The sequence below is a fragment of the Xyrauchen texanus genome, chromosome 1 (genome assembly GCF_025860055.1).
Source record: "Xyrauchen texanus isolate HMW12.3.18 chromosome 1, RBS_HiC_50CHRs, whole genome shotgun sequence".
NCBI lineage: Eukaryota > Metazoa > Chordata > Actinopteri > Cypriniformes > Catostomidae > Xyrauchen > Xyrauchen texanus.
The window spans coordinates 47,434,961-47,450,920 of record NC_068276.1 but is presented as its reverse complement, the minus strand read 5'-3'; the positions used below and the strand labels follow the sequence as shown (position 1 = coordinate 47,450,920).

The 15,960-nt window shown below is 37.4% G+C and overlaps 1 protein-coding gene across 3 annotated transcripts in view; it reads right to left on the bottom strand.

Annotated features, from left to right (window-relative positions):
• Window positions 1-15,960, bottom strand: part of LOC127638326 (rho GTPase-activating protein 6-like) — a 44,970-nt gene that overhangs the window by 20,234 nt on the left and 8,776 nt on the right. For 2 of the 3 annotated variants that reach the window (XM_052119841.1, XM_052119918.1), the window contains exon 2: window positions 4,687-4,843. In XM_052119841.1, the coding sequence (XP_051975801.1) occupies window positions 4,687-4,843 (157 nt within the window). Of the gene's footprint in view, window positions 1-4,686; window positions 4,844-10,767; window positions 10,927-15,960 lie in introns of those variants that run through there. The other variant, XM_052119993.1, reaches the window with a different exon arrangement.

The window sequence follows — 15,960 nt, the reverse complement described above, 5'->3', positions numbered from 1 at the left end:
AGAAGAGACCAGACGAGAGATGACAACAGAAGAGACTGAAGAGGAAGAGAGAGCGTGTTCTACCTGTTTGGAAACATTTGAACTGAAATTGTCCGCATCCCCAAAGGTGTCCTGCACCAATCAGAAGTGACTTTTCAGAGTCAGAGTTCCGCAGATCAGTCCCGTTCTTCAAAGAACTTCATAACGAACTGACAAAATCCAGCTTTCTCGCACAGCGATTCCACTCTTCTTAATAAAGTGGACCATGGGGAAGACAAAAGTTATGCCCAACTACCACACAGCAGCGCATTAAATCATGTTACGAACATACCAAATTGCCCTCTGTCCCATTACATAGACATGTGGCGAGCTCTTACTGGCATTCCTATTCCTAAAGGATCGACCATGGCTATACGATCGAATTTGCACGTCGACCACCCTGTTTCAACGGTTTCGTTGGCACGTGGCGCTGGTGTTACGAGCCAAAATACACAATCTTCTCGCAAAGAACACGATAGAGGCTGTTTCATATGAATTAATAAGCCTGCTGTCCCGCTGTACGAATGTGAGGTAAGTCCTCACGGGTGTGTCAAAGCTGGTGTTCACAACAATCGAACACAATCTGTGGTCTGATCATGGGATGTGCCGGTGTTGCACGCACAGACTGTGACACACAGAGTGGGATTTACAGACATTATTTCCTTATTCTGGAAATGGCCAGTGGGCTTCGGCCCAATCTTGTCTGAGACGCTTGAATCGCACGCACGCTCATGATGCGCCCATTCAATTGTTAACTCAGAAACAGATCTTATCGTACATCCATCCTCAGGACTGATTTATGTCAACAGATTGTATCTATCATGTACCAACTGCACTGTGTTACAGGCGGCTTTTTAGATTCGAGTTCGAGGGAACTGCTTATCAATTTAAAATCCTTAATTTCAGCCTGTCTCTGGCTCCCCACACAAAATGTATCGATGCGGCACTCACTCCATTGAAAATGAACAGTTTGTGTGTTTTGAATTACCTCAGCAATTGGTCATTACTAGCCAAGCAGAGGGATTACAGAAACTCGCCGCTTTTCCATATGGAAAATCTAGTCTAATGTCAACTGCGCAAAAGCACACTTTTCCCCAGCCAGTAAATCTCCTTTTTAAGAGTTCAAGTGTGTGCACCTCATGAACGAGCGCATACAAACCATTCTTCGGTGTCTGTTTCAGATCTAATTGAAAAAACATTACCACTAAAATCATAAAATTTTCTTGCCACTGCTCTAGCACCATGGACTGCGCTAGCCTTCTACCAACAGTGTGTTATGATGGGTCAAGTTTTCAGAAGTTAAGTGCTGACCACAAATGCATCCAACACAGGTTGGGGTGTGGTGTGTAAGGAACACCCAACTTTCAACACCTGGACAGGTGCGAAACGGCCATGACAGGTCAACCACCTAGAGCTACTGACTGTCTGTCTTGCTTTGAGAGCCATTCATTCCAATATTGTAAATCACCAAATTCTGATTATATATGTATATATATGTAACCATGAAGCACTGGCCCACATATGGCTGGCGAATACGCAAGTATGTGTTTCCCCCGGTGCGCCTCCTTCATTCTGTCATCGGCAAAGTCCAAGTGGACATGGAAACAGTTCTGTTATTTGTGCCGAAATGGCGCAATCAGTCCTGGTTTCTGGAAATGGTAGAAAAGGGCGGGGCTCAAACACCACAGCCAATATTAGAATTGGAGTTATTGTAGAAAGGTTTCAACTAGGTCATGCTCCCATATGCGTCAGCTTAGTGACGTAATGTCTTGTTCCCCTCATCTCAGGGAACCGTTACATATGTAACCAAGACATTTTGCCTAATGAAACTGGGAAAACTCAACTGCCGTGAATGCTTACAAAGATTTCAAGCCAAAGGGGGAAACACCAGCAACTTTATTAATCACATTCGGACACATCCCACTGCCTCTGCAGAATACAAACGGGTGAGTGCCACTTAATTTAACCTAAAGGCTTTATCTCAACATTTACAGATTTACTGTTTCTGTAAAAAACAAAATCAAACGTTGCACTCATTTAATTGTTTGTCCAATCACAAATGCATGGTGGCAGTAACTTTGCAAAGTTCGCATTTATAATTAGATCACGTCCCTGAGCTGTGCTATCAAACAGGTGTGTGTGTGTGTGTGTGTGTGTGTGTGTGTGTGTGTGTGTGTGTGTGTGTGTGTGTGTGTGTGAGCGCGCGTGTTTTTGTGATTTACGAGGACAATTTTGTAAGTTACAAATTAGTAATTACAAGGGTATTATGCTATAAATGTGATTTATGAGGACATTTCTAGTGTCCCCATAATTCAAATCGCTTACAAATCATACTAAACAATGTTTTATTGAAAATGTAAAAATGCAGAAAGTTTTCTGTGAGGGTTAGGTTTAGGGGTTGTGTTAGGTTTAGAGGATAGAATCTATAGTTTGTACAGTATAAAAGTCATTATGTCTATGGAAAGTCCTCATAATGATAGGTAGACCAACATGTGTGTGTGTGTGTGCAATCTGCACTCGCGCTGCTGTTTACCAGGAGAGAGGGGCTGAAGTGGTTGTAATAATGAAACTTTTCAATGTTACAATATCTTTATTTTTATGTGACCAACAATCAAATAATCACAGAAATAATGGAATTTGTTTTGATGCGGCAAATATTTTATTTTGATTATATATGTCAAACTAAAAATGTATTAGATAAGTTAGTCCAACCCATAATTAGTATTCTGGTTGCATTTTTTAACCTTGCAGTTTTCAAGGTTGGGAGATGTCTTGATAACAGATGGAAGTGGCAGATGAATTTGCACAAAAATACAGCTGATGTCAACACAGCCTTTGACATCAACAACTTAAGATATGGGAAGTGTCTTCTCCTCCCTGTGAAAAGTTGATGAAATTATTTATTATGCGATCTGCATTTATTATACCTAACTGCAAACAATTATATGATTAGTTGCATTTTTCGTTTGTTTTCCCTGCTTTTCACAACCCTTCAAAGACCTTCGATAAATTTTTGGGTTGCAAGCTACCAGTACAGCAATGCTTTTGACTTTCCATCGTCATCTTTCTTTCTCTGCCTATTTTTCTCTTTCTTTGTAGCTCTCTTTCTATAAATAATTTTTTATTTGGTACATTTAAAACAAATAAAAAAGTAGCGCAAATGCATCACTGTGATGTGGAATTTGCATATATTTTAGGGATGCACCGAAATGAAAATTCTGGGCCGAAACCGAAACCGAAAATCCAGGATGCACTTGGCCGAAAACCGAAACCGAAATTTTTACCTATTTAAAAAAAAAAATGTTGTGTATAATTGTATTAATTTTATACTTTTTCATTAATTTCATGAATTTAATTAATCTGAATTGAAAAACTACAAACCAATAAAATAAATCACACTTTTATTGAAAGTAGCACACCAAAATTGGACAAAAAATATATTAAAACTATATTAAATATTATTCTTCTTTCAGTTCTGTAAAAATCTAATTTGACAGATTTTATTAACAATTATCCAAATAATGTAAAGTTTTAGAAAACTATTATATGCAAAACAAGAGTCAAGTAATGAACTTAGCTAACATCTTTCAAAAAGTTTAAATATGCAACAGTAATTTTAATTAAAACAACAGGCAGAACACAGAATGGCAGAGGGCCTCTATTCCACTGATCTATATATATCTATAATATATACTTATATTTATATATATAGATCAGTGCTCTATTCTGTTTATGTAAACGTATGTACACTTTAAGTGAAAATGATTGTGCAAAACAGCAGTAATTGAACTAAATCCAACCTCAACTGTAAACGACTGATGTATCCTCAAGTGAAGAACAAGTGTAATGTAATTGCTATACACATCATATTGGACCGCTTTCTATTTAACTACAAGTGACAGGGTTCTCTTCAAGAACAAAAGTTGCTAAACGTTCTGACAGTCTCTCCTGTCAGAAAGCTCATCAAGAATATGAGATGCTGCACTGAACAGTCTCTCACTCTCTGTGCTGCTGCTTGGGCAGATAAATACCTGTGCGCAATCCGCGCAAGCAATGGAAAGCCGTCTTTGTTTATGCGCCCGTAGTCAAGGGGATTGTCGCTTCTGGCGTAGTTCAGATAAATACGTCTCAAGTTGTGGTGTAGCTGCGCTAGTTGTGACATTTTCCTGTAGAATCTCTTGCTGTATTCTGTATATATATATATATCTTGAAAGTTCTGCTGAATAAACACTGCAGATCGCAAATTTGATGTCCTTATCAGAAACTTTGAAGAATTTCCACACCGCTGACATGATCGGCCTTTGTTTGGTAGCGCTGTGATAAGGGCTAGATCGATCCAGATTGAAATCTGAGCACTGAGGGGCGGGGCGAGGAGGTATATATTTTCGGCTCATATTTTCGGCCTTTTTTCTCTTTCGGCCGAAAACCGAAAGTGCCATTTTCGGCCGAAAATTTTCGGCGGCCGAAATTTCGGTGCATCCCTAATATATTTCTTGGGAATTCGATAAGCATCTGTCTGAAATGATCATATCTGGACTGGCACTCAAGCAATATATCACAGTATATAAATCTATGCAGTACATCTGTTATGCATGATTAAGTAGCATCACAACACAGCATTTCAACAAGTCGATTACACACATTCTTGTAAAATGGTCTTAAATATACCTCTTGGGATGCTGATCTTAAAATCCAGGTCTCTTTTTTCCAAGTGGTAAAGGGCCACCTCCTGCAGACGTGCTCTCTCCAGCTCAGAGAGACTTTGGATTGGAACTGGCTGCAGCCTCAAGCTCTGCCCCAGCATGGTGGCCCACGTATGGTCACCCTGATCAACAATGAAAGAAAGCAGAACTGAAACAGTGTACAGGAAAAGAGCACAGGAAATCATTATTTTCTGTCTGAAAGATTGGTTGCAACCCTGCTCTAACACACCTGTTTGTAATTTTTATGTGAAGCTAATTCATGTGTTTTTTAACGAAGTTGGAATTCTGCAGCAAGGTAGATCTATAGGAGCAGGATTGACCCTTGAGAAAAATATACTGTAGCTACATAGATTGCTTTAAACTCTTACAAACCAATCAATGATCTCTCAACAGTCTTTTAAGAGACTATTGCTAAATTTTCTCCTTAATCGAAACACATCTAGATAAATATGTCCAAAAAGGACCCTATCTGTTTCAGCCAAAATCACACAGCCTGAAGGGTCTAAATATCTAAAAACATCCTATAATAGAAAAACACATAAAATTGTAATGACTCCTCTCTGTTTCAAGGGCAGCTAATTTTAGACTTGGCAGTGGCAGTGTATTGGGTAAACATACAATAGCTTGTTGAGATTTTATAACCCAATGTAATTCCTCTGCATACATCCTGTGTGTAGTCGTGTGTGTTGGTGTTCATCTGATGTGATGACAACAGCACTTAAACGGGAAACTGGAAAAATTGCTGAACAAAAACTTGCTGTCGCAACAAGAATAAATAGATCAAAATGTGAATTCTTGTCAACATTATTAGGGGAACATCGGGCCTGAACGTCTATTACATTTTTAAGTGATGTAGTATGTGTAAAAGGATAGTTAACCCCAAAATAAAATGATTTAATTGCCTCACTGTCATACATAAAATTAGTCCATGCGGCTTGGCTTGTGCATCAAGTCTGATGTCCAGAGAGAAGCTTGGGGTCACTTTCGGCTGAAGCTATGGTCACACCACATGGTGTCAAGAAAAAGACAAAGCTTAGAGGTCACAGTATTGTTAAATATTGTAAATTGCTGACTAAGATACGGTGCCCAGGACAGGACGGGTTCGGTTCACTTAGTTATGTCGTGAGCATGCCATATTAACTCGTGGGAATATGATATTATGTTGTGACTTTTAATAACGAGGTAACCAATTATCTCATTCCCTCTACATTATATTTCATAGCTACGATGTTTTGACAGGGCTCACATCAACATTCAGTTCATAATCCCCATCTAACAATGACCTGTTGGTCCTCCAGCATTTTTGGGGTGGTACACACAGCCAGCAGCTTTCCGCGGTCGGACCTCCGTCGGCAGAGTCAGACCACTGGCAAGTCGATCAATATTCACTATCCATAACAATGTCCTTCCAAGCAGTAATAAATAAACCACTGTACACCTGTTTCAATAACTATTGCAAATGAATATATATTTTCAGTGAATAAATTAAAGATACAAACAAAAATATAGTTACAAATATATAAAAAAATATATGGTAGCTTAAAAATGTTATTAAATACATAAATATTATTGAACTGTCCAGGTCAAGCACTTTTTTTTCTCCCCAATTTGGAATGCCCAATTCCCAATGCACTCCAAGTCCTCGTGGTGGCGACATGACTCGCCTCAATTCGGGTGGCGGAGGACGAATCTCAGTTGCATCCGCGTCTGAGATGGTCAGTCCGCACATCTTATCACGTGGCTTGTTGAGCGCTTTATCGCGGAGACGTAGCACACGTGGAGGCTTCACGCTATTCTCCGCGGCATCCACGCACAACTCACCATGTGACCCACCGAGAGCGAGAACCACATTATAGCGACCATGAGGAGGTTACCTCATGTGACTCTACCCTCCCTAGCTACCGGGCCAACTTGGTTGCTTAAGAGACCAGGCTAGAGTCACTCAGCACACCCTGGATTCGAACTCGTGACTCCAGGAGTGGTAGTCAGCGTCTTTACTCACTGAGCTACCCAGGCCCCCCTTAAAAATTTATATAATACAATTACAAGTACTTAATTTTAGTAATCTGATTATGTAATCCAGATTAAATGTAATTTGTTACTACCCGGCACTGCATTGTTCTTATCGAGTTCTATTAATTATGGAACTGAAAACATCCCTTGTACAAAAACAATATCTTATAGGATCATAGAGATATAGGCTGTGAACTTAAGCGCTGTTCATGTAAAACAACAGAAAAACTACTGTTGAGCTGATTGGCTGAGTAACTGAGATTACAATATACTGTATGACAGCATGTCAGGGGTGAAAGATTAGGGTCTCCATGAGAGAGGCTGCAGGGCATTGCAAGTCAAAAAGTATTTTCTTCTTTCCCTTCTCTTCCCTTCTTCTTTCAAATCCCTTTCTCTTCCTCGCATGCACTCACTTCTTTGAACACACCAAAGTGAAGGCAAGGAAATAAGGGAAGTGCAAAACACAAACACATGTATCACAGCGCCACATTTCAAAGCCCACTGAAACCTCAGTCATCGTCATTCATCAGGGCTGTATTGTGTTCATTTGATGGAAACAAATGTTTTTGTGAGAAACACAAAAGAAACCAGAGGCAAAGGCATTCAAGAAACCAGATAACCATAACAAATGCAGCACACATCCTAAATGACATATTCCACAACACTTACAGGAATCCTCAATCAACAGCATTTGTGGCATAATGTTGAATTCAGGAGCAACTTTTCTTTAAAAGGAGGCACTTACAATGGAAGTGAATGGGGCCAATCTGTTAAGGTTAAAATACTCACTGTTTCAAACATCTAGCCACAAAATCGAGTTATGACATTTTGATGAAAAATTATGAGAATATTATGAGAATAAATAAAATTAAAATAAAACACATGCATGGATGAATCGTTCACAATAAGATCAATAACATGCATTTAGAATATAGATAGGGTGAAATTTCATTTCATGCCAACTTTAAAACACTAAAACAACTGTAAAAATAATAATTTTAAACAACTTTATAGCTCAAACAATACACAAGTTTTAACAGAAGAATTCATATAAGTACTGTTCTAAAATTATAAGCTTCACATATATGCCTTTGTCTGCGTCCGAATCCAGGAAAATGCTGCCTCCGTCGACTATATACGGAGGTAGGAACGGACCAGGGCAAATCCAATGTTTGTGTCACATCCTGTCTAGTGAGTTACCATAATTTCATAAAGTTTTGTAGTCAGCATAGATGTAACCTTCGCTGCCTATGAAATCCCACAATCCTGTGCGCACGGATACACAGCGGTTCAGCTGAAGAAAAAAATGACGGCAGAAGAGGCCGTTTTTATTCACTAATTTTATTCACTGATATTCATTGATTCCATTTCTAGCGAGAAAGTAGTATTTTAGTTTTTAAATATACACTTGGTTATCGTCAAAACTCTCTTGATTTTGTTCTACATTATTAGACCATTGTGGTTCGATTGGATGAACGAAGCAGACGCATTACCTTAATTGGACAACAGATCAGACGTTAATCAGTTGCTTCTTTCAGCTACAAACAATCTCAAAGAAGGATGGTAGTATATTGCATAAATGTTTACTTTTGAACTTGGGAATTTTCACTATATGGCTTTTAGGCCCTGGGGGTATAAAGTGGTAACTGAAGCTCACCCAAGTTCCGGCTGAGACCAAAGGTGGCGGAGACTAGAAATTTGAGTCTAGAAAAATTAAATTCTCATGATAATGCCAAACGTAGGGTGCTAGCACAAGCATAATGGTGAAAGCATATTTAGACAGTTGGCTCATATATCAAATAACCTGTTAAATTACCAGCCTTGACGCCTATATTATTTTTTTTTTTAAACAACATGACAAGCTGTATGTATTCACTGAAATAAATGGAAAATTGTGAAGATATATCATCTACCTAAAAGTTTAACACTGAAAAAAAGTCTTGGTGTTTTTCGATCATGCCCAACCACTGGTAATTATTGGATATATATATATGGCGGAATAGCAATGTTCCTGAAATAGCATTTGTTTGACAGAGTGCTGCAAAATTAACAGGCTGCTACAATATGATTCCAATCATGTCTAAGACAACAATACCTGAGTGCATGACAAGACCCAGACCAAAAATATCAGGGGGCCATCAATTTGGTTGCAAGACCACTTTTGAGTACTAGAACAATAAGGTAACTTGTTTCACTTCTCTTTTAAGTGATTTGTTTATGCTATTCCCCAGAGCAAAGAGGAGCTTATTCCTTAAAAAGACTTCTTCAGTCAGTGTTTTTATTTATTTTCAGAATTCTTGCCCGATTTCCAATTCATATTCTTCTTGAGACCTGACCATATTTGTCCTTTCTCACTCCTATAATCCTTAAAACCTAGCTAATGGTCCTTCATGAGAACTTATAAATACTTCTATTTAGTAACATTTTGATAGTTCCCAGATGCCCCTTTTAAATAATTCCACAGTGTTTGTATAACAGTTCAGCCAGTAACATTCCTGGTGTTCCAAGCAGAGGAACAGCATCAGATCATTCTTGTGGATTTCAAGCATGATGAGGATTATGTGCACCTCTGTTGAAGTTGATGTGCTAAACCTCTATTGTTTATGCAGGTCCAACTACAGCTGGAGTGCATTTACATGAATTACTTTTTTGAGTATTCCTGCTTGCATGTGAACAGGCATAAATATGAGTGCATACATTTGTGTGTGTGTGAACATAAATAACTCTCCAATTTGAGTGGCTAAGCAGCTATAAAATGTAAATCTATGGAGCACCACTCTGCTCTTGAGACTAATCTATAAGGGTTATGCATTTGCACATTTAGAGAAATGTAAGCAAAGTGTGGGGAAAGTGCCAGAATAATAACATATGCAATCAATGCACGATTAATCCTTCTGAATGAACCATATCAACCAAAAAAAAGCAATCACAATATCTACCATAACACTAAGCATCCCATTTGGGAGTTCTCTCTGCTTCAACGTGAAAAACAACAGGACAACCTCAGACAGTCTCAGCATTTAAAGAAGGAAACAGGGTTGAAACAATGGCTCTTTGCAATACTCAGATTGATTTAGACTGAGAGAATCTTGCCATAGCACCAATTTGGTATTCATTATTTGTATTGTTCTCTACAGGAAGTCAATGATACTCTTGAGAAAAGAAGAAACTAAAATAATTTTGGATGTATTGTGGTTTGGTGGCTTAATCAGCGGTTGCATTCAGATACCCGATGGGATGGTCAACTTTTGACGAAAAACGTAATCCCAAGGAAAACAATATCCTCACTAGATATGATGATAAAACACAAGTTACTCCAGTCATACTACATAAACAGACACTAGTGTGAGTCGCTTTATCTTTGATAAAGTTTGTGTCCCACAAAAAAATATCACACAAACTACAAGGTAAGGTTGAAAATCCCCAAATAGTCCCTCTTTATAGAGATAGTTCATACAAAAATGAAGTCATTTTGTCTTGGAATGGGTAAATGATGGCAGATTTGTCCATTTTGGGTGAAGAAATCCCTTTAAGTAACCATTAAATGGATGCAATATGTTTCAATTTTGCTTGAATAGATGCACACTATAAATAAGTTTCTGCTGTCCTGGCTCTTGCGCACACAAATCTGCATAGATAGAAGTAGCATTGTTTATCTTTCAAAAACAGTAAGAAATAGCCATAAGTCACACATGTGAAATTCAGACGAATGCCAAGATGAATAAAATAACTCTCTCACTCACATAATAAAACATAAAACACAGTGCACCACCTCAAACACACTCATGTGGTAAATAGTGGCACCACAGATTTACACTTATATATAAACACTATGAGCAATGAAAATCCCCAAGCAAGTACTTCATCATTAAGTTTACATATTAATTTAATACATTATACAAATATTCCATATAGTAAATTATTGCAGCCACCATCAGACATAAACTGTTGTCATTTTGAAATATTCACATGATATTTAAGCCAGTGAAATAAATACACTCGCATACAGCCACACTCACACCCTTCACTCTACCTGCAGACTGGGAGACAGGCAGTGTGTCAGACAGACACACACTATGTAAATCTCCTTAGACACTTCTCAGCACACAGCCGGGTACAGCCAATCCAAACCGAGCATGAGACAGACACACAAAATCAGAGGATGAAGAGAGAGGGAGGTCTGATCTCTCCATCTGCCATGTACTCATGTAAATCAGAGTGCAGGGATAAGGTTGCCAAGAGCAAACTTCAGGTAAACACTCACAGAGTGACATCGAGCAGAGTGGGAGGAGCCTGACACTGAAGCAGCTGGGCTTTGTACAAGTTCTTCTGCCAGAGTGTTACTCATTACAGCAAAATCAACTCACCCTGAGGAATAATCTTAGGACACCCACTGTCCTTTATTCTCCTGCCTTTTATAACCAGGATGTGTCGAGCACATATACAGTGGCCCCAAATGATTATCGACACTTAAGTCAAACTTAAAAATGTAAGTTTCACTGCAATAGATTACAAAATATCAAGTGACAGCCACAATTAAATATTGCTTAGCTTTTCTCAGAATGGACTTCACTTTTCTTCTTATTTTTAACAAACTGGTCTCAAAGTCATTTTTATTTTATTTTTAACACTAGTGTCCTAGATGTTACCACAAGTGTAGTTCATCACATTAAATATGCACTTCTTCCACTACGTTTGACAACTAGAAAATGTCTAAACGCTTTTTATCTGGCTGTAATTTTAAACGGTACATCTGTTCTTTGTGAAATGTCTTTGTTGAAAAATTTGCTTTTGTGATCTGGGGGCATGTTTATGTGATTTATGAGGACAATTTTTTTAGGTTACAAACTGGTAATTACAAGGGTATTATGCTATAAATGTGGTTTATGATGACATTTCTAGTGTCTTCATAATTTAAATAGCCTAAAAAACATATTAAACAATGTTTTATTTAAAATTTTAAAATGCTGAAAGAGGGTTAGGTTTAGGGGTTGTGTTAGGTTTAGGGGATATAATCTCTAGTTTGTACAGTATAAAAATCATTATGTCTATGGAAAGCCATCATAATGATAGGTAGACCAACATGTGTGTGTGTTTGTGTGTGCGTGTGTGTGTTTTACATGTTCAAATACTTTTGGGGACACTGCATATGAACAACACACACTGTTGTAAAGGTACCAGTGAAGGTACCAGTCTTCAGACGTAGTTGCACAATATGCAAGTGTCTTGAAAGAACCAAACTCTTCATACTGAAATGCAAATATTAATACGAATAGTCGATACGAAGGAAGGTCAAAGAGTGAAGCGTGAGAATGAAGAAGAGAAAAAAAGGAAGCGATGGGAAACAGATGGTAAAAAAATGAAAAAAGAGAGAGATGATGTAGTGATGTGGTTAGAAACACTGTCTCTCACACACACACTATTCTTTCACAAACTACTGTAGCTGCTGCCTTGTGATGAGCACATGAAAAATAGACTGACATTTAACTTCGTGCTGATCTCATATATCTGTTTTATCTGTTACACAGAATTCACTTTTTCACAATGACCTTTTAGCCACAAGGCATGATACCAAAGGCATATTTTGTGTGTGAGCAGCAACACAATCTCCTTGTGTTCTGAGTGTTCTAAAATGGGAAAACTTTTACAGTGGGGTCCAAATGCCAGAGACCACACTGAAAATCCCAAATGAAAAATGAAATTTTTTTCAATTGTTCAATTAATTAAATATTAATCATTTTATAATTATTTTCTAAAGTTTACTTAAAAAAAATTAAACAAATAAATGTTACGATGTAAAATAAAAAAAGAAACATTTAAGATATTGCACTTTTTATAGATCGCAAATCAAACATAAGCAAATTTGCAACAATTACAATGTTAACTCATTTGCTCAAAAGGTCAGATTTCCTGTCATCCATTTAAGCACAAAATAGAGATAGATTAATATGTTTTTTTTTTTTTTTTTTACTAAAAATCCATAGAACAGGGTGGCAGATATAATGCTGATACAGTATATCACACAATTTAACACAAAAGTAAATTACATGTACAGTACATAAATTGGCAAAACACAAATTAACTTTTTTTTATTTAGCATTATATTTACTAAAACATTCACAAAAAACTTTCACTAATAAAACTGCAAAAATAAAAACTTAAAAAATAAGATTTTGTGCATTTTTGATGGTAGATAGCAACTTCTGATTTCTGTTTATTCTTCCCATTTTTGTAACTGGTTGCAAACATTTTAATAAATTAAAATCCCCCCCATCAATAATAAAAACAAGCAAGTACAACCCCCCAATATTTATACCATGATCAATGGAAACATGTAAATTCTTCACACTGTAACCTCCCCAATGTTCAAGCCAAATCTACGCCCTTGTCTTCACTATATACGATGCATAATGCAATTTATTTTAAACTGACTGATCTCATTTCAGGACACTCTGGGCTGTAAGTAAAGGGTTAAACTTTTGACACATAAAGTAATGTGACAAAACCACTTGACACCGATCTCAGCGGAGTTTGTCTTTGGGAAAAACGGCAACAAAACTACATCTGGTAAGTAGTCTCATTATGTTTTTACATTAAAAACCAGTTTGAGTCAAAGACTAGTCTCTAGTTTCACCCGATATGCCATTCAAAATATTTCATCGATTTATCGTGAAGCGGCAAGTTGTTAAACACAATGACTACTTACATGGACTACAGTCAGGCCTTTTCATTCCACAGAAATCCTCTATTCACCTTGCATTATCATGTTTAGAAGCAATGGGTTCCTCCAAAAGCTGAAAAATGTAGCTTTGAGAGGCTTTTTATGCCTCAAACATGAATTTTCATCATAAATATGTTATATTTTACGCTTTATTCCTAATGACATTATTATGATCAGAATCAGCGATTCTGTCCATATTTTCTGCATTGCAGAAATTGGCCCTTCAGGTGGTCACGGCAAGCTTGGTCACAACAAGCGATAATTGAATTATTAAAAATGAATTTACATGGTGTAAAGCATCACCACCCTATGACCTCAGGGTGTAAATTCCTTTTATCTTCTTCTCTTTTTTTTCAACAAAGGATATTTTTGTGACAAAAGGATATGAATTTGTGTATTTGACACTTATCCTGAGTCCATGTTTTTGTACATGTTACAACAACCTTGTCAGTGACACAGGCAAACTGTTTTATTATACTAAAATATTTTCCAGGACAAACAATTATTTCCCAAGACATTTAGGTATTTTTCTAATTTTCCATGACTAGAAAAAAGCTTTGCAATATTCCAGGTTTTCCAGGACACGTGGGAACCCTGATTGGCGAGTCAAAGGGACGCCGTTTTAATCCAGGCTATAATAATAAATACTGCAGAAAAAGATACAGTACATGAGTGCTCCACAGGAAGAAAACGCTGGGTTTGCACAAGTTTTGTGAGGTTTGTAAATGATATCTGTTTAAATGAGATATCTGCATATTTGCAGATTGTATATGATAGAAGTTGTATTGATATTGGGCTTTTTATTAGTTAAAACAGTTAACAGTCACAGGGAACTGAAAAGAGAGAGGGAGGGAGAATGAAACGGGCTAAAACTTTAAACATCATCATGAGCTCATTCACATCTGTCACGGCTCTGATATGCGGGACTGTTTAAATGAGACACAGACTGTTACTGTGGTAACACGATGGCATGCAAAAACAAAACGAAATGAGATTGGTTCACGGCTTACGAAACGAATCGTCCAAACTGGAAAATGTATCAGTCGATGCAGATACAGCCATTTCAGAAAAGGCTACAGTACCAAATATCGACCGATTTATCAGCCACAGCACTATTGGTCAACTACTACACAAGGTGCTGTTTGGAACATTCTCAAATCATGCTGGCATAATATGAATCATCAGGTTTTGAGCAAACGTGTGGTTTGCCAAAGTATGCCAAATCGAGTGCATGCTGTTGTTAATGAAAAGGGGGAAATACGGAATGCTAAGAAATTAGCATAATCTGAATAATTTAAATAGTTATGCTGATAATATACTTAAACTGGACAATTAGTCAATTAGAGTGCAGAATAGAAGCATGAAGCATTTTCTCTCATAGTCTAAAATGTTTGGAACTCACTGTTTATGTGATCGTTTACATGTGTGCAAGTGAGTGCATGTATGTATTTGGAGAGATCTTTGTTCTTTGATCTTTCAGCAAATTATCCCATTAGAGTACCTCTGTGTATTGCTGACAGACTGACAGATTAAGCACAATTGTGAGGATCTCCTGGTAAGGTTAACTGTCAGTAGCAACCAGACATGTATTCATTCAAGCCTAGACACACAATACCCATACACCTTTCAAGAAGTACAGTAGATGGGGAAAACAGGGCTAGGTGTTGTTCTTTTTACCTCAGTAAATATTTCTCAGACTAGGTTTATTTTTAAGTCTTAATTTCTATAAAAAAAAAAGCTATTTAATATTTCCGCCATTATTACCCAGGAACAAAAGGGCTATTTTGTTGACCTTTTGAGACAAAGCAGGACATTGTGTGCCAAAAAATATGAAAGTTTGAAACTCTCACACAACCCATTGCTCAAGAAAACAAGCATTTATGCAATTGGCAAACACCCACATGGATTCAAAACGTACACACTTCTTAGGGTTTACTGTTCTACAAGAGTCAAACAAAGAATTTAAGACAAATGTGGATATTGAATTACTACAGTGCCACCTATAGGAGATATAGCTTTTCAGGCTGATAAATGTGCAGTTCAGGAGAATGTGTTTGGAATGTGTGGTAAGGCTGTATGAGGTACGTCATGGATTTGGTATTAATTTACCATCTGCAAGTCTTCGATGGGCTTGAGCTCTCTGGGGATTTTTCCATCTCCATCAGAGATGAACACACAGTCCAGATGTCTTCATCACTTATACCACCCATCCACATTCATACTGTTTTCACAACATCAGGGCTGCCAAAAGATCCTTCATCACTTAGATGGGTGCTAAGAAACCCTTTTTGGCTGATTTAAGGGAGGACTGTGTACGGTTATTAAAAGATTAATCCTTAAGACTTTTCATTTTGATTTGTGTTTATATATGAGATTGAATAAATCGTTGGCAGTAGCACATGTTGAACTCCATGAAAAACAGGTGGTTCTTGCAAACTCTGGAAACTCATTCTCCACTGAAAAATAAAAAGTGACCAATACCCCAGCGGTTTTCCATACATGTGA